The 27,665-nt window shown below is 40.4% G+C and overlaps 1 protein-coding gene across 2 annotated transcripts in view; it reads right to left on the bottom strand.

Moving 5' to 3' along the window:
• Nucleotides 1–27,665, bottom strand: part of nrn1la (neuritin 1-like a) — a 103,187-nt gene that overhangs the window by 1,484 nt on the left and 74,038 nt on the right. For both annotated transcript variants that reach the window (XM_034684903.1, XM_034684904.1), the window contains exon 2: nucleotides 25,389–25,539. In XM_034684903.1, the coding sequence (XP_034540794.1) occupies nucleotides 25,389–25,539 (151 nt within the window). The remainder of the gene's footprint in view (nucleotides 1–25,388; nucleotides 25,540–27,665) is intronic.

The following is a 27,665-nucleotide window of genomic DNA, read 5'->3' as shown; positions in this document are numbered from 1 at the left end:
CTACTTTTAAGAGTAGGCTTCAAACTTTCCTTTTTTGATAAAGCTTATAGTTAGAGCTGGATCAGGCTTGGACCAGCTCTTAGTTATGCTGCTATAGGCTTAGACTGACACACTGGGATCATGTCTTTCCCTCTCTCTCCTCTCTCTGCCTGTCTCTTACTTTAACTCTTCCTGTCCCATTAAAGTCACTAACCATAGACCTTTCTGGAGTCCCTGAGCTCCCTTGTCTCGTAGGTTCCTCTGGATCTCTGCTGCTGTGGACGTGCCAGACTCCAGCTGCTACAACTACTACTATTACTACAATACTGTGTAGACCCACTCTAGTCAGGTCAGGACCAAATCACCTTACTTTTGGATGTATATAAAAATGTGGCTTAATGTCGTAATAATGCAGTAACCTTGTGCTAACATAATACCTCAGGCTCCACAGCTTCATCTTGACACCGCTCTGTAAGCTAGTTTTGCTACATGTTTCCATGATTTGCTGATGTCAGCTAGTCCTTGATTTTTCTAATACAGTCTTCCACTTCAGGTGCAGCACTCCACCTTCCATGCAGGGTTAAAGAATTTCAGGATTCAGTCCATCCAGAGGTTTTTCAGCCTTCTCTACAAAGGAGGTTCACATGTCAAGTGTCAAGCTCTCACTGTTGCACATTCAGCTGCGAGGCATGCTCGGTGCTGCCTCTATTCCTTCTCCAGAAAGCTGGAATATCTAAGGACAAGGACGAGCGCCTTAAAGAGACAGGAGCTAAAACCCTTTTTGTTCTGTGCCGGGCTAGCACACGATAAACAAGGATGTTTTTAAGTGTGAAACCATAGACTGTATAAATAATGTATGTAGTATCCATGACATCACCCATCTGTTCCTGAGCGCTGTTTTGAAGCTGTTCGTCGGCGGCAGCCATATTGGAAATGCTGAACTCAACCTAACGTAGTGTGAGGTAAAGAGGCGGGGTTTGAGCCTCCTAGCCAACAGCTATGTGTTCCCGCCATAGACTGTATATAAAATGGACATCATCTTGCACGGCTTGAAGTGAAGCTTCCACAAAAACTGCTCCCCCTGGTGGCTGGCTGCAGTATAGGTCAAAAACTCTGTCTCCCCCATTCAATTGAATAGCGCTGCAGTCAAACTTTAAAAAATAAATACTCATGGTACGAATGTTTCTCACATCCATATGCTGTGGTGATATGTAGTTACTATTTGACTGTTTTGTGTTCAAGGCCTCTTTTTTCTGAAAAGTTAGTTATCAGAGGTTACTTTGATTGACAGCTGCCGTAGAGAGAAACTCTGTAGGACTTTGGGACTGTATGCCGTAGGGCGGAGCTTGTTACCATGGAAACACACAAATTCCCTACTGCGCAGACTCTGGCTGAAGAAAATTTAAAAGACGGCACCGTCCTGGAACAGGATATTTTGGCTTCAAAACCATACAATGGGAAAAGATGGATCGATGCTGTCTGTTATATATACAGTCTATGTGTTCCTGCCTGTCAGTCAAAGCAGCCATGCCCTTATTTGGGCAAAACCACTTAATCTTAATATCTTCTGAACCGTCACGTTACAAAAAAAATCACCCCCCATACAGTGTGTGCCGATAGAGAAATTAGCTACTTAGATCTAAACTGTTTCTGACCCAGGCTGTAAACATGTTTATTTCTGATGTAAAGATTGTGTTCTTTGAATGGATGTGTATGTGGTTTCTGGTGTTTCTGCAGCCAGCCTCTAGTGGACTCTTGATGTATTGCAGTTTATAACACTTCCGCATGGGCTTCATATTTTGAGACCAGAGGTTGCCGCTTGTGTGAAACATGAGTATTGCTGTTCTTCTCTCCGGATGAGACTTACCTGTCAGTAAACTGAGAGATACCATGATTATTCTGACTGTTGTGATAAACTGATGATGTTAACACTCAGCTGTGAAAGTCACAGATGAGGATGCTGTAACAGTGAAGTACTCATGCCTTCACATGCCTAGCTAACACATTGGTTGGCTCCTTCACTTCTTTTTTCAGTTGCCAAGAGACCATGTGTTGATTCTCTCTGCTCCGAGGGCAAAGGTTGCCCTTTGCTCTTGGCTGAAAGTGAAAACCTTCATTACTTCAGGGAGTAGAAAGGCTGTCTTTAACGGTCTGTTTGTTGAACCACTGCCCTGTTAAATGTATCAGAGGCTAAACAGACTTCTGAAACTCTGCTGCACCTGAGTGAGTCAATACAGGAAAATAGAGGAGAGATTAGAGAGGGAGAAGATGTGACAGAAAGAAAGAAAGTAAAGCTTTCTCGAGTATATACATCTTTTTTTTCAGCATGGTATTAATCTTTGTTTCATCCAGATTCTGTCTCATCCTAATTTGCTCTTCCTCTTTTCATTATTGTTTTGGCTTGAAAGAAATACTGATGGAGTTCTAACTAGCAGAAGAATGATGGGAGGCTTAGAGCAGATGGCTCTATTCAAAGACTGTAAAACAAAGCTCTTAAAGCCCTTTAACGCATAAAAACTCTGATAATCCATACACCGCTGTAAATCAAGGTAACAGCGTGATGCTTTACAGCTTGTAAAAAGAGGAGTGTTTATAGCTCCTTTCTTATCCGTGTTTATTTCACCTTGACTGTTTTCTTTCTTGTTTTTGTTGACAGTTTATACACCATCAAAACAAACCAATAAGCTGATTCTTAAGGATCTCAATACACTGTGTCCTTATTGGTCTATAGTTGTTCTCATGGAATTCTTGATTTAACAGAGGAAGACAAATCATTCTGAACATCTGACTCTGAATTAAATAGACGACACGCTTCAAGCTCCTCCCATTGAAGCCAAAACATCGCCTCGATGGACACTGGTGAAGCCACGGCAGAAGCCATCAGGCTTATGGAGCCACAGGAATAACACTGAAACCTTAATAACCACAACACACATTTAACTCAGTGATAAACAGAACAGATCCCTCAGGTCGTGCAATCTACGGCAGAACAGACTCTTGTGTTTGGTTTGAAGCAGACACTTATGGCTGATTTATACTTCTGCGTTGAATCAACGGCGTACCCTACGCCGGGGGTCCTCGTAGCTCCCGTACCTACGCCGAGGCCTACGAACGTAGCTGACGTGCACCTCCTCCAAAATGTAACTCCCCGTAGAGACGACGCGGACCGCAAGCTCTGTGATTGGTCCGCTCGGCGGCTTTGTCTTTCCCGCATTTACAGCACTTCCGGGATCCCAGACATCGGCCACACATCGGCCGTGTATTTCATCTCCTCCTCTCTATTCTTCATGTAATCATGTCTGTATGATAAACAGCAACATGTATCAGCTGTAGATTAACAGAACACGCTCTGAATCTCTGTGGAAAAGGAAACAGAGATCGTAGCGGGACCGGAAGCAGGCTACCGGCTATCAGAGAGACCACACTGCCCTCAGGCGTTTCGGCGGAGAATTGCTGCGCGACACGGACACATCGACGCACAAGTATGTGGTGCTCATGTCTGCGTCAGCCCCTGCTGCGTAGGGGAGACGCAGAAGTATAAATCAGCCTTCATGGCTTTAGATAATGTTAGTGTTTGTTACATTTTCTCTCCCCGTTCCTTCTCTACTTTGCTAATTTGGGAAAGAACACCACAGAAGCCTGCATTTGCCAGCAGAGCTGTCAGTCAATCATCATTTTAACATCAATTATTATCCGGCTGTCTTACTGATCTTCAGGCTGTGTAAGATGCTTCATTCTGATTAGTCAAAACCCCTTGACAACAGTTATTAACTTTCACTAACATGAGCAACACCAGAGACAAACTGATCACACGTCATGTCAAATCATCCACTGAAAAATGTTCAGACACATGAAGGGATTCTATTTCCCATAACCACCTGCTATCCTTACTTAACCAATTAAAACTTAAGTTCTCAAAATAACTTGAAAACTAAACACTGGCACATAAATCAGCACAATCCAAACTAACTGCTGTTACAGAAAGCATGTTTTAGAAACTTTTATTGTACATACACTACCAGTCAAAAGTTTGGACACACCTTCTCATTCAATGGTTTTTATTTATTTTAATTATTTTCAACATTGTAGATTAATACTGAAGACATCAAAACTATGAAAAAATCTGGTTTTACCATAATCTGGATTACAACAGTAGTCAAATAGGGCTATCCATTGTGTACTAACCCTACCTCTGAACAACACAACTGATGGTCTCAAACACATTAAGAAGGCAAGTCATTCTACAAATGAACTCTTGACAAGGCTCATGTTCATTAGAAACCATTCCAGGAGACCACTTCATGAAGCAGACTGAGAGAATACCAAGAGTGTGCAAAGCTGTCATGAAGGAAAAAGGGGGCTACTTTACAGAATCTAAAATATAAAACAGATTCTGCTTTGTTTAACACTTTGTTGTTCATTCAATAATTCCATATATGTTCTTTCATAGTTTTGATGTCTTCAGTATTAATCTACAGTGTTTACAATCATTACAATAAATACAAACCCTTGAATGAGAAGGTGTTCCACACTTTTGACTGGTAGTGTATATTCTAACTTTCTAGTTTGAAACATCTGTGGAAGAGGGGAGCGATACCTAGCCAGTCACCATGGGAAGCTATAGAAATTGTAGCTTCACTCAGGATTTATCTTGGAACGTGTTATACACAGTCAGAGTGTTGAATATCTTTGAATATAAAAACTTTATAAATCTGATCAGAGTTGTGATTAAGTAAGTTTAAAACATTTGGGGTGGCTTCGGCTCAGAGGTAAAGTCAGTCATCCCAAAACCAGCAAGTTGGTGATGTGTTCCTCAGCTCCTGCAGTCCACACATCAAAGTGTCCTTGGGTAAGACACTGAACCTCAAATTTATCCTGCTGGCATAGCCACTGGCATGTGTCTGTGTGTGACTTATATTAATACGTACTCATGGACACGAGCAGCCTCTGCCGTCACTGTTTGAATGAGTGAATGTGACATTTCAAGAAAAGCTCCAAAGACTAACAGTCCTTTTTCCATGCAGCGTGAACAGTGGTGAGTCAAAGGTCAACAACAGAGACGAACAACTTATTCACAGAGTCAAGCTGATTACTTATTGTGCAGAGTTTAGCAGTTTGGTTTCCACTGCAGATGGAAATGATCACCAATATTATTAATATTATGCCCTATTACCACTTCAGAACACTATGCTCCAAACATGCAGGCCTGCTGGTCGTACCTAAAGTCTCTAAAAGTAGTATGGGAGGTAGAACCTTCAGTTATCAGGCCCCTCTCCTTTGGAATCATCTACCAGTCAGGGTCCAGGAGGCAGACACCCTCTCTACTTTTAAGAGTAGGCTTCAAACTTTCCTTTTTGATAAAGCTTATAGTTAGAGCTGGATCAGGCTTGGACCAGCTCTTAGTTATGCTGCTATAAGCTTAGACTGCTGTTGGAATTGACACACTGGGATCTTTCCCACTCTCTCCTCTCTCTCCTCTGCTCTGTCTCTTACTTCCTGTCCCATTAAAGTTACTAACCATAGACCTTTCTGGAGTCCCTGAGCTCCCTTGTCTCGTAGGTTCCTCTGGATCTCTGCTGCTGTGGACGTGCCAGACTCCAGCTGCTACAACCGTCACACCACTATCATCTCTCTCTCTCTTCATCTCCCTCTATCCCTCTCTCCAACTCGGTCTCAGCAGATGTGTGTCTAACATGAGTCTTGTCCTGCTGGAGGTTTCTGCCTGTTAAAGGAAGTTTGTCCTTGCCACTGTAACTTGCTAAATGCTGCAAAGTGCTCTGCTCATGGTGGATTAAGATGAGATCAGACTGAGTTCTGTCTGTAAAATGGGACTGGATCTGATCCAGTCTTGATGTTGGGTCTTTGTTAATAATAAAACACAGAGTACGGTCTAGACCTGCTCTGTTTGAAAGAGTCTGAGGAGAACATTTGTTGGGATTTGGTGCTATATAAATAAAGATTGATTGATTATATGTTGAAGTCTTACGTTGTGATGTGTTGAAGGCCTTCATCGTTACTCGTCTGTCAGAGTGTAGCTGTAACTCTCCCCTACCTGAACTCTCGAGTCCTAGCTCTTTAAAACTCTTTTTTTCATAATAAAAAATGGTCTCTGTAAGAGGGACTTGTTTGTCACAGAAGCTCCTGATAGCACAGATTTCCAAACACACATTCAGTAACAGCTGGAGCACACATCTCCCCTGTTTGCTGTCACACACTGAACACAAACAGGAATGTTTTTGATACTTTTAGAATTCATTTTGAGACTGTGTAGATGCATGAGAGAAGACATGCTCAGGAACATACACAGCTTTATAAGATGAACAGACTCTAACATCACAGCAGGTCTTGACTCCCTTGATGACACTGCATGTGTGTTTGGCCGACGTTCAGGACTTGACTCTGCAGAGGGAGGGCCAGAGGTAGAGGGGAGGTTGTGTGCCAGAGTGTTGTTGAATGTGTTTGCTCAAGAGGGGGGAAAAGACAGAAAGAGGAGGGAATGGCACCATATGCAACGGTGCACTTTTCAGTTTGCGTGTATCAGGGTTTGTGTGTTTCCTCCTGCAGTGTACGTGTGTGTTTGTGAAGGCATAGCTGTGTGGGTCTCTGCTCAAGTCACAGGTGGTGCAGAGACAGCAGAAACATCACGAGGACACTGACAGACAACCAGCTGCACTCACAGAAAAAAAAAACTCCTGAGAGTTTGTCTGTGCTGCTGGAATCTGAAAACAATTCAACAACTCCAGCTCTGGGCTACCACAACACAGATATGTCAAATGTGTCCTTTAGAGATCATTACTATTCATATTCTGATAGTTATAGTAGTATTAGTGCTTGTATTTTAAAATGTAATGTACATTTAGTCACGTTTTTGTATTTTTTTTTGTTGCATTTTTGCATTAATTGATAGGACACATGAAACGTGGGATGTAGAGAGTGGTGGAAGACATGCAGCAAATGGTCAAGGTGAACCAGCGACCTCTGTGATTAGGATTATCACCTCTGTGCATGGGGCAAGCTAAGACCGCTAGGCCACCAGCAACCTGGAAGGATCAATTTAGCTATCATTAAACTATGAACATGGTTTGTGTAGAGGTTACAGCATGTACCCCGTGTACAGAGACTACAGTCCTTGTAGCAGCGTCGCCAGTTTGGAAAAAAATATATATACTGTGTTCACTGATGTTTAGCCAATCACAAACAAGTACCATGGTCCTACTCTTTCCGGTTTCGGGAAATGTATTTTGGGATCTGTGAAATGTATTTTTGTTCTGTGAAATTTATTTTTGTGTTTTGTGAAATGTAATTTTGTGAAGTGTTTTTGTTCTGTGAAATATATTTTGCGCTTTTGAAATATGTATTACTATTGGCCTTCAGGGCCACCGTAATATTGTTTATACATAAGATACATTTCTTGTAAGTTCAAACTATATTAACACAATGCTTTTTTGTAACTTTTGTTTACCTCCACCCATACAAGAATCGAAAATAAATAAAAATAATAATAATAATAATAATAATAATAATAATAATAATAATAATAATAATAATAATAATACTTCATGAGATAATTCATTTATCTTATGAAGTTTAGGGGCTGCTTATCCCTCCATAAAATGTTGTGCTTTATTTTTAAAAGATATATATATGGAATTTGTAGTTATATGAATACATTATCTCTCTTTGGCCTGTTGTTTTTTTGTTTGTTTGCTTGTTTGTTTGTTTTTTTGTCTCTTCTTTTGTTTGTTTTTCGCACTTTATTTATGTATACTCTGTCTTAAAGCTGGGGTTGGTAGTCTCGGTAAACTAGCATGAATTTGAATGTAGCATGTCCTAAGGACTCCGTCTAACCCCTCCCCTCCTCCCTCAGAGCTCCTCCAAAACGACCCCCCCCCCCGCTCACATGCGCAATAGCCGCTGCTTCATGACCATATGATGGTGACTGATTCAGAACTGGTCCTCAGCAAAACATTATCATAGTGAAAGTTAAAAACACAAACAAACATGGCTGCTGTTAGTACTCACAACTGTCATGCTAGCATTATCCAGTTGTACTGGTGACACGATATCAGGAGAAAAGTTATAACACATATATAATACTGTAACAGCTCTACTGTTTGTTAAACGTATTCAGTGTAGATGTTCTTAATTCCTACAGTGTTGACAGTCAGTGAAGGCATCAAGAAGAGGACGTGTGAGAGAGCGTGCGAGGCGAGCGGGAGAGAGGAGAGACAAGAGGAGAAGTTCTTCATTCATTCAAACATTGATTGTTGTTTTGTTGGTTGGCGTGATCACGGCCAACAGTGACCGGTTAGTAAAGATCAACGTGTTCACCAATCGACTAGTCATCCCTACAGCGTCTGGATGGACGCTACAATACATAAACATCTGCTGCTGGCATTATAATGCATTATAATGTATAATATACTGTATAATATAATTATCTTGCTATATTATATTTTTTTAAATTACATTACTATTCTAAGTACAACCCATGGTCATATTACATACAAATATTATTCTATTTATTGCTTAATTTGTCATTACCAACCATAATCACACCATGTCAACCTGTCACTACTGAAACATTTTTTAATACTGCCTGTAATTACTGCTATTCAATTTAAATTCCATTTGTAACATTGTATATATCTAAATTGTATTCTAGCTTTATTTATCTATTTTATTTTACTTATTTTTATTTTATTTTTTTATTTTTATTTATTTTATGTTATTTTGTTGTATTTTTTGTTTTATTTTTTATTTTTATTTTGTACTCATTTTTTTTTATCTTATTTTGTACTTATTGTACTTATTTTGTACTTATTGAAACTTCTTTCTTGATTGTACTTATGTCTGGGTTGCTGTAACAACTGAATTTCCCCCCTGGGGGATCAATAAAGTAATATCTTATCTTATCTTATCTTATCTTATCTTATCTTATCTTATCTTATCTCTGTAGGACTTACTGAATGTCATTAATTCTTCTGCTTGTAAGAGCCCCGTGGTGAGAGCTTTTTAGACTCTGATCCGGACTACAGTCCTGAACAAAGCACCTCATCTGGTCAGAGGGGACAGGCCCGAGGTCGAGTGAGAGGGGCAGTAAATAGAGTCAGGGGAAGCAGAGGCAGGAGACGGGGGGTGCATGCCGGGGAAATGCACGCGCAGGAGGCGGGCAGAACGGCAGGACAGGATTTGATTAGTTTAAAATTTTGGGACCCAAAAACAGTGATTGGTTGGTGTTTTCCCAGGTTTACTCTGGCTGTAGATAGCAGCTTTTCTTCGCTCTTTTTTAAGAACACATTATGTATTGATTACCATCTGAACATAAAGATCATTTTAACCAGTATAACAAAAAGTGGATCTAAATCTGAACACCAACCCCAGCTTTAAGCGAAGAGATAAAGGGAGTGGGGCGTTAAAGGGAAGTTAAAAGTTTTTTGTGAGTGTTTTGCACTCATAAATATGAAAATAATAAAAATAATACTGGAAAAAAAAAAAAAAAATAATAATAATAACAATAATTAATGATAATAAAACAACAATAATTATAAGAGTATGATATGCTTATAAGAACAGGTTGGGAAGTGTGAGTATATCACCAAACATACTTCAAGTATTCATACGCACTCACATATTTATATGTATCTTTCAATTTATGTTCCACCGCTTCAAATTTAGTCATCTTCATCATCAACTTTGATATACATATACTAATACAAGCCTCATATTAAGGCTTCTCCTTTCAACGCTGCAAATTTCCTTAAATCTTCTTGCCAAAGTTTATTAACAACTCTCTCAGTTTGACATAACATTACGTTTCTTCACATCCTGTCCTTGATTTGAAACAAACCCATCTTTTTTTTCAAACAACTTTCCCTTTTTATTTATTCTATAAGTTACTTTTTCCATCATATGGAGGTCCTCTACCACTACACCCTTGCTTTTATGTTGGACTTCTCTTTCTACGAGTCGCAAACAAAGAGAAAATATATTTTAATCCTTCAGAAAATTTTGATAAAGCTTTTATTAAAGAACATGTGTTGTTCAATGAAAAATCATGCTCATGCTCAACATGTTGTTGGCATTAGGTTTAAAATGAGAATACTTCTTTTTAAAACACAGAAACTGTATTATTTGTTATTGTGTCTTCATTTTCATTAAATAAAGCTTTGAAATGATTTGCAAATCATTCAATTATGTTTTAATCTACATTCTACACAGTGCCATCATTTTCTTTTAATTTGCTGCAGTCTGATGTTAAACTGTAAAAGATTACTGTATATATTTCTCCTTAAAATGTAGAAGCAGAGGAATCTAAGCTGTTCCAGATTCAGACTTTCACTCAATTTTTTGTCTAAAATAAAAAATTTATGAAATCTGAAACTCTTTCCTGTTAAAATCTTAAATCTACATATGAACCGTAAAATACTGCAGAACTGCAGAAATGTTATTGGATCCTCTATTTCAATACTAAATGCTGGGGAGCACGAATCAGAAAAGAGAAAGGGAATAAACTCTGTGATGAGAGTCTATCTAACTCTATAGAGGATATGAATATAAAGGCAGAATGACAAACTGAACAGAGGAGAGGAGTCTGGCTCGTGACTTAGAGCCCTGTTGTGATGGGAGCACCACGCCTTTCGTTGGCTTAGTGCAGCAGGTTAGAGGGGTTGTGGTCCTGGATTAGGGGTTAAAGGTATAGGCAGAAGAAGTTCCCGTCACTGTTTAGTAAGCACAAAGTAAGGTTCTGAATTTGATGCAAGCAGCAGCTGAAAGCCAGCAGAGATAAGTGAACAGCGTGTCGTTTTAGGTCGGTGAAGACTAGACGTGCTGCAGCATTCTGGATTATCTGCAGAGGTACGAATGTGCATGCAAGGGAAGCCTGCCAGTAAAGGGCCGCAGTAGTCAATGCAGCATATTACTAGAGCCTGTACCAGGATCTGTTTTGCATGCTCTGTCAGGTAAGGTCTGATCCTCCTGATGTTAAACAGGGAAAATCAGCATGGCCGAGCAATGGAGGCAACATGAATCTGGTCATCAATCATCACCCAGATTCCAGGAAGACTTAGTGGGCATAGATTTATCTTTGGTTGTATGGAGAGACTGGCTGGAATGAAAAGACACTCTCTTGGACAAGTTCAGCTGAAGGTGGCGTTCCTTCTTCCATTTAGAAATATCTGTATGAGATCTGAGCCTGTGGTGTTATGTGTAGGGAACTATAGGAAGAGCTGGGTAACATCTGTATAGCAATGGTGTGATACACCATGAGAGTGGATGACCGCACCAAGCCAGGTGGTGGGGACGAAGCACTGACCCTTGAGGCACCTCTGTTGATATGCCGTGTGGTTTGGACACTCCCCCCTCCAGGATACTCTAAAAGATCTCCCAGATGGAAGAGTTAGTCCAAAGAGTCAGTCACTCGCCTCGTCACTCGCCTCGAGTGACTGTAGCCTCTTTACAGCAAGTGTTAAGAACTTGTTATGAGGAGGCATGGTAGCCAACACCTCATTATACAGCTGGGTTGGTCCAAGAGTCCGAATGTTTCTTGGTTCTGAAGGACCTTGAGAAAGTTGCGGTAAGGAGACAGTGAACTGAAGAGACTTTAAAAGAGCTTTGATTCAAGAGTTCAGGTATGGGAGAGTTACAGCTACACTTTGAGAGACCGTGTTGGAGAGAGGGATAGAGGGAGATGAAGAGAGAGAGAGGTGATAGTGGTGAGACGGATAGTCGTAGTTGTAGCAGCTGGAGTCTGGCACATCCACAGCAGCAGAGATCAAGAGGAACATACGAGACAAGGGAGCTCAGGGACTCCCGAAAGGTCCATGGTTAGTAACTTTAATGGGACAGGGAAAGTTAAAGTAAGAGACAGGCAGATAGAAGAGAGAGCTAGGATTCCAGTGTGTCAGTTCCCCTGGCAATCTAAGCCTATAGCAGCATAACTAAGAGCTGGTCCAAGCCTGATCCAGCTCTAACTATAAGCTTTATCAAAAAGGAAAGTTTGAAGCCTACTCTTAAAAGTAGAGAGGGTGTCTGCCTCCTGGACCCTGACTGGTAGATGATTCCAAAGGAGAGGGGCCTGATAACTGAAGGTTCTACCTCCCATACTACTTTTAGAGAGTTTAGGTACGATGAGCAGGCCTGCATGTTGGGAGCGTTGTGTTCTAGAGGGGTAATGGGGCACTATGAGCTCTTTAAGATATGAAGGTGTCTGATCATTAAGGGCTTTGTAGGTCAGAAGAAAGAAAATAGATTATATTCTACATTTTATGGGTAGTCAGAGTGGAGAAGCTAACACTGGAGAGATGTGCTCTCTCTTCCTAGTTCTAGTGCAGCGTTTTTGACCAGCTGAAGAGTCTTTAGAGACTTATTTAAAAGCATCCATTATTTTTGACCCATTCGACAGGACATGTTTGTAAGGTCTCTCTAAATCACCTCTCTGTGAGTCACAGGTGTTACTGCAGCCAAACTGAATAGAGTAGCTGGTTCACATCAGGATCATCACCCTCAGCCCGATGTAACTGGTTCGTACGCCATGTAGGAGTGTCAGACTGATTGAAGAAGCATTTAAAGTGGGCAGAAGGAGCAGCATACAAATATGTGTTTGCTGTCTGTCAACCCAAGTCCTCTTCTCATTTATATAACAACAGATAAAACTGCCTTAATGCTAATATTTCTGGATAATCCATAAACTGTTTAAATTATTTCATGAATGTGAAGTGTTCCCTTTTATTCAAACCTCCCCATTCTTTCAAAACTGCAGAAAAAGGTTACCATTTAATTCTATTGTACTTAAATCCTTTAATATTTCCTTTTTCTTCTCACCTCCTCTTGATCCACAGTGAATGACTGGGACTGCATAAAGTCTATTGTGAGTATGAGAAATAAAAGCAGTGCTGTACTCCTGGGAGCACTCTGACAATGGAGCAGCCTTGGCCTAGATGCAAATCATCCACTCGTATTCAGACTACTCCGTGGCGTGCATGTGCGCCTGTGCACATTCGAGCGTGCACACACAGAGGTGTGCCGAGCTACCTCCTCATTAGGTGGCTCTGATAGAAGTGCTAAAACCATGTTCCTGAGTGGAGGGAGGGAGGAAGGGAGTTGAAAAGGAAACAGGGTGGAAGGATGAAGGGAGGTGAAAAAAGACAAGCCAAAGGGAGTGATAGAGGGAGAGAGAACAAAGAGAAGGGAGAAACAGAGAGGGGGAGAGAAGAGAGAAGAAGGTGAAAATTAAAGGAAAGAGGAAGTGAGAAGAGGACACAGTGTGGTTTTGGGAGAAGAGTACGTGGACATGTAGTGCGTGTGTGTGTGTGTGTGTGCGTGTGTGTGTGTGTGTGTGTGTGTGTGTGTGTGTGTGTGAGCTCTCTTGTTTCTACAACAGGCCATACACGCACTAAGGTGGCTGGGTTGCAGGATTAGTGGTTTAATTGGTACCTCAAGGAATAGAAGAGACTTAACAACAGTGGAGTGATACTAATGGGTGAGCTGCTGGGCCATGGTGACACACACACACACACACACACACACACACACACACACACACACACACACACACACACACACACACACACACACACACACACACACACACACACACACAATTAAATTATATATATCAGTATATACTGTAAATTATGGACTTCTGTACCTGTCAAAATATTTAAATCTTGATCACACTGTTGAACCAACAGTACAAATCTAACACCTCATGCCAAAGCTCTGACAGCAGCAGCTTCAAACGAAGGCAATTAAGCTTCAACACAGATATCAATAAGACAACTGATACTGCACGGTGGAGCCTGAACATCCACACATCTTCATATGAGAATAACATCGGATTAGATCCGTGTCCGGTCCATCCTTGATCTGCTGCGGCCCGGCTCCGTGCTCTTTTGTCTCGTTCACCCACCGGCTGTTGAACGCAGCACAGAGCAGGACCGCCGGACAGCTGGAATCATGTGAACGAGGTTTTCCCACATTAATTACTGAATCAAGGATTCTCCTCCTCCTCTCCTCATCCATGTTGTCTTTCTGGTCCTCTGAAAACCTCTGACCTGTTGACTCCAGGCCTGGCTCCACTCTAAATGACATGTTGTTGTCATAGTTCAGTGAAAAAGGATGTAACGATAACACAGAGTGTTTTCTTCTGAAAATTAACCGCATGTTTTCATTTTGTTTTGGTGCCTGACTTCCTGTCCCGCTCCATCTGCTCTGTTGAGATTGATGCGTCGTGCTCCGCCATCCGGCAGAAATAGAAGTCTTGTGTATCTGAACCGGAGGACTCGACCTGCGGGATCAGAGACTCAGCCGGAACGCAACGGAGCGGATCCAGTGGAAGTTAACACATTGACTAGAATAGAAACCCACAGATCCAGTGCTGTGATGGATCAGGCAGAAGTGGCCTGAAAGCATCGATGGACAGTAGAGGACATTATTAATATCACTCTGGGTTTATTTTAGGAGCACAGAACTTTTGATTGGTTGTTAATGACTGATTAGTCACCAGCAGAGAGAAGAAGATGAGAGGAAACTAGCGTGGGTTGTTCCAACACACAAGGAGCTGAGTCAAAGAAACATTGACTGTATTGCAAAAAATATACAATTTATTCACAATTTATCCGTCTTAGTTTGCCGAAATAACTAAATCATGATAAAAATGCTAACTTTGTTGGATCTGTCCTCAGGAGGAGAAGAAACTTTTAAAATGTTTGTTGAACAATCACTTATGATGCATTCCAGGAAATGTAACTGCTGATGGGTTTTTGAAACACAGCAACAAACAGATTTGTGTCTCAAACTGAAATTTGTGATCTACGATAGTTTGTTAGCCTCACTTGCATACAGATAACTGTTTATAGACATATACAGAAACAAATCATTGTCAGATTACTGATTACAGAGGTAGGCTGCTTTGCTCTTTTACACAGAATGTTTTTCCTGCATGCACCAAAAGCTGAGGAAACGAATTGGTCAGTTATACTCACATGTACGATAAACTCACACCAGAACACTCCCCATGCTGAAAATACAGATTCTACATTTTTAGATAGAATCTGTGTATGGAGATAGCAAGTATAGGCTGATAAGAATACAGTTGCCATCAAAGTGATACAAACTGTTGAATCAAAGGGATTTTTTTTCTGCTGCATGAATCATCATTTTGAAATCATTAAGATCATCCTCAAATCACAACTTTGTGTCAACTTGTCAGGGTATTTATTTGTTAGCAAGGTAGCAAGGTGAGAGTGAGAGGGTGGTTATACTAAATAGAACAACCACCCTCTCACTATTCATTATCCCTTACTTATGGCCACCAGATCAGTGTCCGTCCATCTCCGATCAGTCACAGCACCGGATCTGATAGGTCTCTATTCTAGCCAATGTGTTAACTTCCACTGGATCCGCTCCGGTATTGTTCCGGTTGCATCTCACAACAAACCGTCATGATGAGCGGAGAGAGAGCACGGAGCCGGACATGGATCTGGCGGAAGTCCGATGTTATTACAAGTGGATCTTGTAAATTATTTCTGTAGCTACCAAAGGGATGGCTGTCTTTGTAAACACATCCCAAAATGTACAAACTGAAAGAACATCTAACTTTGCTCTCACTTTTTGGCAGTGCTGTAGCTGTGGCAAGTTGTACTCTCTACAGTTTTTCCCTGAACAGGTTTGTTGGGCATATATTGATTGCTGGCCACAACATTTGGTTCAGGTGTCCAATTTTTCACTCAAGAATAATCCTAATATTTGTGGTGAAATTTGTCTTTTACTTAAGTTTGTCATACATGTTATGTCATTTTGTATGTCATATCATTTTAATATAATTTGGCCCATAACATGAGCATGAGCGGGGTTGTGGTTTTGGTCCTGCATGCCTCTGTTGGTTGGTTTTACTTTTGGAGGATGTGTTTGAGGTTGTGTTATCACCAGATCATATTTCACTTAACTACAACAACAAACCGTCATGATGAGCGGAGCCAGGCCTCCAGGTCACAGGACTCCAGGTGTCCGGGAAAACCTTGGTCACAGGACTCCAGGTGTCCGGCGGTCCTGAAAACGCAGCCGGTGGGTGTTGACGGAAGAGAGAGCACGGAGCTGGACCGGACACGGATTTTGTGGAAGTCTGATGTTAGGAAGCTGAATAATGAATTCAAAATAACTAACGTTCAGATCTCTGTAAGGATGATAACAATTTATAGTAATCAATGTAAATGTGTCTTGTACTAAAGGAAATCCTCCCTGGATTCCCTGCCTGTGAACTGAGCGTGTACACTGTTTGCTGCTCTTTAACAATAGCCTTGTTCATAATGTTCTGTGTAACACTTCCTCACACTGCATTAAATAAGTACTTAACCTGTCAATTCTACAATACTACTTTATTTGAGAGTGTGGTCCACTTTGACACCTCTGGCTGTCCTCCCAGTATCTGTCCACAGAGAGGGGACTTGATGAGTTTGGTACTGTTTACATTTCCCACATTTCTAAGACCCTTTAAATGGACTGTGTTTATATAGCGCATTATCCCATCTTCTGACCACTCAAATTGCTTGTACGTTACATGTCACATTCATACACTGATGGTAGAGGCTGCTGTAGTAAGGGATCATCAATATGAACTAATCCCATTCACACAGCAGGGGCAGCTCAGGGTTAAGTGTCTTGCCCAAGACCACTTCTGCATGTGGACTGCCCGACCTGGGATTGAACCCTAACCTTCCAATTGAGAGACGACCAACTCTACCCACTGAGCCACAGCCGCCCCACTTTCCACCTTAATGGTTCCTGGTCAAGAGGACACAGCTTCTCTGGAAGATGGATGACAGAGGTACTTATAAATAGAGAGCTGAGATGATGATAATGAAAGAGGGAGGGATGATGGATAGACACAGGATATAGAGAAATGGAGCCGTTAGAAAAAAGAAGGGATGTTCTGCATCTTTAATCAGCACCACCGGGCCATCAGCTGAAACAATAAGAGGCTAAAAAGAGAGCCACGGGGGAAAGGTGTGAAAGTGTGTGTTAAAAGAGACACTTTCACCAACGTCACACACCTTTTCTCCTCTTGTCTCACATTGACGGCTTGTTTGGCTACATTTTGATTCCCAAATAAATGACCGGAAATTATGACTAGGGCTGTCCAGTGGTCCTGCCAGGTACACGAGTGGACATTCCTGCACGATGTGTAAGGACTGTTACCTTATCTGGAAGACCTCGACTCTCTTCTGGGAGACTGCTGTGTCCTAAACTATGAAACTGGTATCTCCTCTGTCCAGTCCAGGTTTGAAAATACACATCCCTTTGAACAAATGATACTCTTTTCAAGATAAACACATTCAGAGTGATTCCTCCTTTAACAGCACTGACACCTGGCAGAGATGTAGCAATCTAGCAGTCCTGCTGCATAACTCGCTGTTATCATTTTATTGGCATGAAATGAAAGACTAAATGTCCCTTTCATATAACTCTGCTCAGTAAAATAAATATAACACAGTTTGTGAAGTGTGCCTGATGAAATGCAACAGATCCACTTCATAAAGATCCGTCCTCACACATTCAGCAGGGCAGTGTTCCTCGTCCATTTGAATGTGAACAGACAGCTTATCGTCTCAGCAGCGTCCTTTAATTATACATGTGACGACACTGAAGAGTCCATTTTCATACTACATCTTTAACGCCCCAAGATGTACAACCCGAGTCCCCTTTGTTCAACTGGTTAACACTTAACTCCCTGATCGTCATAATTAATTAACACTGACTCAATATGGATGTAACCACCCTTGTTCCATTAAAGTTACTAACCATAGACCTTTCTGGAGTCCCTGAGCTCCCTTGTCTCGTAGGTTCCTCTGGATCTCTGCGTCTGTGGACGTGCCAGACTCCAGCTGCTACAACTACTACTATCTGTCTCACCACTATCATCTCTCTCTCTCTCCCTCTCCTTCTATCCCTCTCTCCAACACGGTTTCAGCAGATGTGTGTCTAACATGAGTCTGGTCCTGCTGGACGTTTCTGCCTGTTAAAGGAAGTTTGTCCTTGCCACTGTAACTTGCTAAATGCTGCAAAGTGCTCTGCTCATGGTGGATTAAGATGAGATCAGACTGAGTCCTGTCTGTAAGATGGGACTGGATCTGATCCTGTCTTGATGTTGGGTCTTTGTTAATAATAGAACATAGAGTACGGTCTGGCACTGACAGAACTACATATAGATGACAAAAACACACATGGACATCAATGCACCCCGAATGCACTGTTTGTATCTGACATTTCTCCCAGACTCCAATCTGCAGTTCTGTCCAAACCCTCACTGGTAAACGTTACATTAGGAGAGATGAATCTAGGCTCATTTCCAAAAGTGACAGACTGCAGTTCAGTCTCCGACACTCTGTTAGGGAGACAATTAATTGCTATCCAATCATTTTGTTTTTCAGAGAGAAACTTGAAACTTATGTCTCCAACAAACAACAAAAAGCCTGAGAGCTGCTGTGTGGTGGGATGGACGACCAACAGGGTAAAGTAGGGCCCTATGGGGTATGTTTACATCATGCCAGATGAAGGGAGACTACAGAAGAAGAAGAAGCATGACGCTCCAACAGAAGCTTAGCAGAACTGATTTGTTTTTATTATTTGTTTCCGTTCATTTGGCTCAGATGCTGCTCTGTTAACATCAGTACTTGAATTCAAGTAAAAAACATCTTTTATAGGTTGTGTCAACTTTCTGGCAAAATCCAGGTTGGATTTCTGCAGAAAAGTCACTAAATCTCTTAGGATTTAAAGAAAAATAAGGGGTTCTGTAAATGACACTTTTATCATTATGTTATTGTTGAATGTATCCTATTAACATACTGCATTGTTGTTTGGATGTGTACCTTTCAAAAGTATCTCCATAAAATACTACAGCTTCAGAAGAAGTTTGTTAGATTAGCCACTTTTTCCAAACCCGATGCACCTAGTGTATCTCTTTTTGTAAAATTGCAGTTGTTGAATATTTTTGACATTAATATTGTTCAAATCTGTAAATTGTTCTTTAAAATTTGGTAACATAACTCTGGCTTACCTTTGAGTTTTTAAGATTATTTTGTCAGTTATTCTCAATTTCAGAGTTATCTAACTCAACAGGCCAGAAATCTCCATCTTCCTTTGTATAAAACATCCATTCAACAAATTTCAGTGACATATTAAGGACTCACATTATGGAGTGAGTACATTCATTTATTAATCCCTCTACGTCATTGATTCTGTGTAAAAAAAGACTCAAATTATACCCATTGGAACAGTAACCATGCACTTTTGTAAGGAATTGTGAGTCACTCCTTTGTCTTGTAAAAAATCATGCTTCTTTTGATCCTGAAGTTGAATTAAAAATATATAGATTTCCATGTTTAATTAAAATGTTACACATCATATGTAAGCTCTGACATTTACAATGATTTGTAAGCCATTTGTAGGTTTCTACCACACCCACACACATGCTTTTATATTCTCTTAATCACCTTATAGTTGTATTTCATTTTTTGTGTGTAAATAAATAAATCAGTGACAGAGTGTGGTCAACAGCGTATTCCTTTTTTATTATAAAAATCAGTGATCCATGTTTTCTTACACTCTAAAGTCAAGTGACTAAAATAAAAAGGGATTTTAGGGGTTTAATAAAAATAATAACCTTGTGAAGTAGTTGCAATGTGAAATACTTCATCTCTGGTTCTTCAGTGAGATCCTTTTTTTAAAGAAAACAACAAGAAAGAGAAAGACCCTACGATTAAAATACTACACCTTCTCTTTTTGACATCTGTTTGATCTTGAGTCTGTAGCAGGCAGGCATTTCATTAAAGTGCTGTTTCCTCTGGTTGGCTTGGTTAACAGAATATGTGACAGCTGTGTTCACATGGAGCACAAATAGTCAGAATAATAGAGACACCTGATTTGGACCAGACTGGTCTGATCTGGCCCATTGAGGGGTCGTTCATGCTGTTTGATATTCAGATCAATATCCATGCAAACATTTGATCTGATCGTTTTGTCCTGAGTGGGGTAAAACCATGAATGTATAAAACATGGACGCATCTCAGTGACATCACCCAATGGTTTCTGAAGCGGTGTTTGAACAGAGCGGCGCCAGACATTATTTTTCCGCTGGTGCTATTGGGACGCTCATCTTAACAGTGATAGTGCTCCCAAATATAAGATATTTAAAAACGTGCCTATGCACACACGCACAGTCTCTATAGACTGGTGCATAAACACATGCCTCGTCACATTTATAATTTCTTCTATGTAAAACAAAAGGTGTACGTTTCAGCTGAAGGTTAACTAACAAGCCTGACCAGAAACAGATTAATGAAGATAGAATTACGTGCTGCACATCTGAGCCAGTGACAGGGCCTGCATGCACGCAACAAGCTACACATCTCATTTTAGCTCAGATACAAAGATCAAGCTAAATCAACAGTTTTCCATTCTTCATCTTCATCATGATACTAATGAACAATGCGGAGGAATAAGTCATCCTCCAGGAATTCAAACATATGCCTCAAACACCAAATGCATCAAATCAACGCTCCGCAGCTAGGAAAACACGACCTTAACAATTAATGTCTTCATAATAAAACAGTCTAATGTTATGGTTGACCGGGAATGCTTGGGGATTTTTGGAAGAACTTGGACACTCAAAGTTACTAACCATAGACCTTTCTGGAGTCCCTGAGCTCCCTTGTCTCGTAGGTTCCTCTGAGCTGCCGTAGACGTCCTCCTGCTGTGGACGTTCCAGACTCCAGCTGATACGGACGTGCTGGACTCCAGCAGCAACAGCTACTACTACTCGTCTCATCACTATCACCGCTCCCTCTCTCTCTTATTCTACTCTATCCCAATTTCCAGACCCAACTCGGTCGAGGCAGATGGCTGTCTTACATGAGTCTGGTTCTGCTCGAGGTTTCTGCCTGTTAAAGGAAGTTTGTCCTCGCCGCTGTAACTAGCTAAATACTGTGAGGTGCAATGCTCATGGTGGATTAAGGTGGGGTCAGACTGATTTCACCCTGTCTTGGTGTTGGGTCTTTGTTCATAATTTGACATAGAGTAGACCAAGGTTGTTGCAAAACTATAATAAGCATGGTCTAGACCTGCTCTGTCTGTAAAAGCATCTTGAGATAATGGTTGTTGTGATTTGGCACTACACAAATAAAGATTGATTGATTGATTGATTGATTGATTGATTGATTGATTGATTGATTGATTGATCAATTGACTGACTGACTTGCAGGGATGATCGCAAGTGTCTTTGGCAAGGCCTAATTCCTCAACAGAAAATCAAGGTCCCCGTCCTCACACTTTTCTTAGTGGCTGACCCTTCTTAATCTCCCTCAGCTCCATAGAACAGCACCGGAATAAGCCTTACCTTGATCCCCATCTCTCTCCTTTGCTGTTTTTAACTGTATGGATTTTTATGAAATACAAAATGATGTTTTGAATTAAATGTACATACAGTCCCCTCCAAAAGTATTGGAACAGTGAGGCCAATTCCCTTATTTTTACTGTAGACTGGAAACATTTGGGTTTGACACCGAAAGATGAACATGAGACAAGGGATCAACATTTCAGCTTTTATTTCCAGGTATTTACATCTGGATCTGATACACAACTTAGAAGATAGCATTATTTTTAAAGGAACACCACATTTTTAGGTGAGCAAAACTATTGGAACAGATACACTTAAAATAATTTAAAGTGAATAAGACTTCATATTTTGTTGCAAATCCTTTGCTTGATTGAGATGTAACACATGATGGCAGCAGCAAAATGAACTTGGCAGTCTACAGAAACATTTTGTCTGCCAATTTCAAAGAAAGATGCAACCAAACTGATAGGGAGATCCTTCTTCATGCAGCAAGATAATGACCCCAAACACACTGCAAAAACAACAAAGGAGTTCATCAGGGGCAAGAAGTGGAAGCTTTTAGACTGGCCAAGTCAATCTCCAGACTTAAACCCTTATAGAGCAGGGGTGTCCTAACTTTTTTCAAAGAGGGCCATGTTTGATGTTGTCAGAATACCTCAGGGCCAGTGGCTCCTACTGAGACTGAGTAATCATAAAAGATATGAAATCTCTATTTAATAACAATTATATTAAACATTTTCTCAATAAAACAGTAACTAGGTAGTCCTCAGTTCTCTTCAAGCCACGTAAACTTTATCTTCTTCTGGAGGAAAATGTTTTTCAGGTCGGGCAATGTGGGAAAAATATTGTCTCATTATTTTTCTATGGCAGGATCACAATCTGGATTTTATCACACTTCTTTTTCATGTTGTTTTTAAGACTTTTCTGACCAGCAGACAACATTTTAAGAACTAAATAATTATTTTCCTGCATTCTGAACAATTTGTATGCATCAAATTTTGCCTTTTCTGCACAATTTCATAATTTTGATCTTGTCTTGTGTTCTCTTTTGTGTCTTCTGAACTTTAAGTGTTCATCAAGAACATTTTCACATCATGATAAAAACAGTAATTTAAAAAACCTTTAAACTTAAAGAGTTCTTGTGTTTCTTCTTTATTGCCGTCTTGCAGAATTCCCAGAGCTTAGGCTTTAGACAGGTTGTCCATATGAAGCTTTTTGAGACGTTTCTGGATTGACTTAAGTTTTGTTTGTGCGCTTGAAATAAACTGCCAATGAACAGATGATTCAGAATGTGATTAATTTCTGTGCTATAAATAACACAATTTAAGATGGAAGCTTGGGGCCATAAATAAATGGACCTTGGGCCGCGATTGGCCCCCGGGCCGTACTTTGGACACCCCTGCTATAGAGCATGCATTTTACCTGCTAAAGAGGAGACTGAAGGGAGTAACCCCTCAAAACAAACAACAACTGATAGAGGCTTCAGTGAAAGCCTGGAAAAGCATCACAAAAGAAGAATCCAAAAGTTTGGTGATGTCCATGGGTCACAGACTTTATGCAGTTATTGCAAGCGAAGGCTTTGCAACAAAATATTAAGTCTTATTCACTTTAAATTATTTTAAGTGTATCTGTTCCAATAGTTTTGCTCACCTAAAAATGTGGTGTTCCTTTACAAATAATGCTATCTTCTAAGTTGTGTATCAGATCCAGATGTAAATACCTGGAAATAAAAGCTGAAATGTTGATCTCTTGTCTCATGTTCATCTCTTGGTGTCAAACCCAAATGTTTCCAGTCTACAGTAAAAATAAGGGAGTTGGCCTCACTGTTCCAATACTTTTGGAGGGGACTGTATATAGGACCCACATGTGAAGGGGACTGTATTAAAAATGTCTTGGGGGTGCTGTGAGGGTGCTACGCTTCTTATAGGGGTAGCTTGAGCACACGCGAGCCCCTCCCTGGCGCCGCCTATTGATGTCAGTCACCAAAATAGAAATGTTGGCTCAGCCTAACTTCTAGTCGACCTAGCAAGAAGCCAAGAGGTGGAGTTGGGGCAGGTCTTTTGTCATTTCTTAAGCCCGGAGGTTGCTGCTTGGGTAAAACTTCTGTTACAGCACGTCTGCTCCTTTTGTTGCTTTTTTTATAACCAAAAGGAAAGGAAACATGGCGGAGCTGATCAGCAGCTGCTTCAACATTTCTACTGCAGACTCTGAAAGAAGTCACGATTGTTGAACATCAGATACAGACTCACAAGGTCACTTAGGCAAGAGAGGAGGAGGAGGGTGTGATCTCTGGTGCAGGGCAAGCAGACGAGCAGTAAGTAGAGGCATGCAGCAACAGTGGTGACACATTATGTACAGTCATGGCCAAAAGTTTTGAGAATGATACAAATATTACATTTTCACAAAGTCTGCTGCTTCAGGGTTTTTAGGTGTTTTTGTCAGATGTTTCTATGGTATAATGAAATACAATTGGAAGCATTTCATAAGTATCAAAAGCTTTTATTGAGAATTACACAGAATTCATGCAATAAGTCAATATTTGCAGTGTTGAACCTTCTTTTTCAAGACCTCTGCAATTCTCCCTGGCATGCTGTCAATCAACTTCTGGACCAAATCCTGACTGATGGCAGTCTTATTCTTGCATAATCAATGCTTGGAGTTTGTCAGAATTTGTGGGTTTTTGATTGTCCACCCGCCTCTTGAGGATTGACCACAAGTTCTCGATGGGATTAAGATCTGGGGAGTTTCCTGGCCAAGGGCCCAAAATCTTAATGTTTTGTTCCCCGAGCCATTTTGTTCTGACTTTTGCTTTATGGCAAGGTGCTCCATCATGCTGGAAAAGGCATTCTTCATCACCAAACTGCCCTTGGATGGTTGGGAGAAGTTGCTCTCGTGGACGTTCTGGTACCATTCTTTATTCATGGCTGTGTTTTTAGGCAAGATTGTGAGAGAGCCCACTCCCTTGACCGAAAAGCAACCCCACACATGAATGGTCTCAGGATGCTTCACTGTTGGCAAGAGACAGGACTGATGGTAGCGCTCACCTCGTCTTCTCCGAACAAGCCTTCCTCCAGATGCCCCAAACAATGGGAAAGGGGATTCATCAGAGAAAATGACTTTACCCCAGTCCTCAGCAGTCCAGTCCCTGTACCTTCTGCAGAATATCAGTCTGTCCCTGATGTTTTTACTGGAGAGAAGTGGCTTCTTTGCTGCCCTCCTTGACACCAGGCCTTCCTCCAAAAGTCTTCGCCTCACTGTGCGTGCAGATGCACTCACACCTGCCTGCTGCCATTCCTGAGCAAGCTCTGCACTGGTGGTGGCCCGGTCCCGCAGCTGTAACACCTTCAGGAGACGGTCCTGGCGCTTGCTCGACTTTCTTGGGCGCCCTGGAGCCTGTTTGGCAACAATTGAACCTCTCTCCTTGAAGTTCTTGATAATTGGATAGACGGTTGACTGAGGTGCAATCTTACTCGCTGCTATAAACTTCCCTGTTAGGCCCTTTTTGTGCAATGCAATGATGGCTGCACGTGTTTCCTTGCAGGTAACCATGGTTAACAGATGAGGAACAATGGTGTCATGCACCATCTTCCTTTTAAAGTGTCCAGTCACTCAATCATGACAGATTGATCGCCAGCCTTGTCCTCATCAACACCCACACCTGTGTTAATGTGTGTGACACCTGTGTGTCATTGAAATGATGTTAGCTGGTCCTTTTGTGGCAGGGCTGAAATGCAGTGGAAATGTGTTTTTGGTGATAAAGTTCATTTTCAAGGCAAAGAGGGACTTTGCAATTAATTGTAGTTGAGCTGATCACTCCTCATAACATTCTGGAGTATATGCAAATTGCCATTATAAAAACTGAAACAGCAGACTTTGTGAAAATTAATAGTTGTGTCATTCTCAAAACTTTTGGCCATGACTGTACAAAGATGCAGCGACAGCAATGTTTGTTAACACCTCTTCAACCACCTCAGTGAGTGTTTGCGTGTGTGTTGTATGAATGTGATAACAGACTGACCTGCAGATTGAGTGTATCTCATGTGTGTCTTCATCCTTGCGGGCGTTGTCTGTCAGACTGTCACCGAGCGCCATCAAACACTGAGCGAAGCCTTTATAAATGGAGTGACACCTTCTGGCTGAATATGCAGCAACAGGGCATTGGCTGAGCGCTGAAACACACAAACACACACAGAGAGAGAAGATGAATGGATGGATGAACTTGCTGCATAATGCAAATTGCCTCATAGCGGAAATATCAGAGCAGCAGTCGACAACAAATGTATCTGTGTCGTTCTTTGTTTATGGCTGCAGCTGTTGGACCTGAGCAAGATGAGACAAGTGTGCTAATATATTGAGTTTGATTTCAGTCAGTGGCACTGCTATCTGCAGCGTTTCCACAGATGAATTGAGCGGTTGAGTTTTATTCATAATTCACAATCCATTCTTCAAACAATTCCCCGCTCACTCACGCAGTGTTTGAATTCTGCTGCTGATCTGTGTCTCTTGCTCACAGGCTGTGGTTTCCACTGACGGAGGAGAAATTGACCAACTCCAGTTTAAATGGCAGGTTTTAGTAAACGCCAACCAGACCTCACCATCAACAGGAAGTAATCTAACAATGATTCACTGGTTTAATTGGAATAGTGGTTCTGAATTTGACGTTGAACTTCTCATTGATGATGGTTTGGGGAAGCTTATCAGGGGATCCATCGTAGCTCCCGGGCACGACGAACCCTATGAGAGCCCTATGTATAAGAGGAAAGAAAGAGATAGAAAGAAAAGGGAGGGAGGGAGGGAGGGAGGGAGGGAGGGAGGACGGGGTGCCTAAACTGAGAACAAAAGGGGAGGAGAGGCATAGGTTTGAATTTATGAGTGCCTGAAGAGGCGCGGGTGAAGTCCTGCTCCTGAAACTTTGCGATATAGGATCCCTAAAATGATGTAGGTAAAATAAACTTTTTCGTTATTTGAACTCAACTCATTTTTATTTAGATAGCACCTTTCATACATTCAAGCCTCCAGCCCAAAGTGCTTCAAAAAGGACAGAGAGACAGAAAATAATACTAATATCATCAAACTAAAATCATAGAAATACCAGAGAAATAAAATAAAATCAATACAATGAAATACAAAAAATAAATCATATAAATAAGAGTAAATGAAATAAAATCAAAACAATTAAATAAAAAATTAATCATATAAATAAGAGTAAATTAAATAAAATCAATACAATGAAATACAAAAAATAAATCATATAAATAAGAGTAAATGAAATAAAATAAAAACAATTAAATAAAAAATTAATCATATAAATAAGAGTAAATTAAATAAAATCAATACAATGAAATACAAAAAATAAAATCATATAAATAATTGAAAATAAAATCAATACAATAAAATAAAAAAATAAAATCATATAAATACCATAAAATAAAATAAAATCAATACAATAACATCATATAAATACCAGAAAAACAAAATCAATACAATAAAATAAAAAATAAAATCTTATAAATACCAGAAAATAAAATAAAATCATACAAAAAAACACATTTGAAAAAATTTGAAAAATAGCAGAAAATAAAATCAATACAATAAAATCTGACAAAGACCAGAGAAATAAAATAAAATCAATGCAATAAAAACAAAAAACAAAATCAGAAAATACCATAAAATAAAATAAAATCAATACAATAAAATATGATTAAGACCAGAGAAATACAATAAAATCAGATAAATACTGGAGAAATAAAGTAAAAAAATGTAATTAAGAATAAAATATAAATTGTGCTAAAACAATAATAATAATAATAATAATAATAATAATAATAATAATAATAATAATAATAACGCAGTCCATGGCTAAAAATAAATTACTCCACGTTTTGCATTGACTAACTATTTAAATGACAAACATCTCAGATCAGTGTAAAAAAAATACCAATCATTATTTGAATTAAGAACCTTCTCTGTCATCTTTAGGGCTCATATCATCTGCATACATGAAGCAAATGTTCAATCGTCACACTCACCCACTCTCTCCTTCATGTTGTTTTCTCATTAAGACACACATTAACACACTGATGACCTGCTGATTAGGATCCACTTCCCTCACACACTATCACAGCAATATTTGGTGGTCAATCTTCTTATTAGTAGCAGCTCACCCAGCAAGCTGTAGTTGAAACTGACTGCTGTTTAGAACTGAGAAGGAGGCTGAGATGCTTTTTAAAAACCTTTCTTTTCAGCTGCAGCTAAACCTGAAACAGAGTCCCAAGGATGAATAAAAAATGTACAT

Source organism: Notolabrus celidotus, chromosome 6, assembly GCF_009762535.1.
Source record: "Notolabrus celidotus isolate fNotCel1 chromosome 6, fNotCel1.pri, whole genome shotgun sequence".
Lineage (NCBI taxonomy): Eukaryota > Metazoa > Chordata > Actinopteri > Labriformes > Labridae > Notolabrus > Notolabrus celidotus.
The sequence above is the reverse complement of the archived record's forward strand: the minus strand, read 5'-3'. Positions and strand labels throughout refer to the sequence as shown.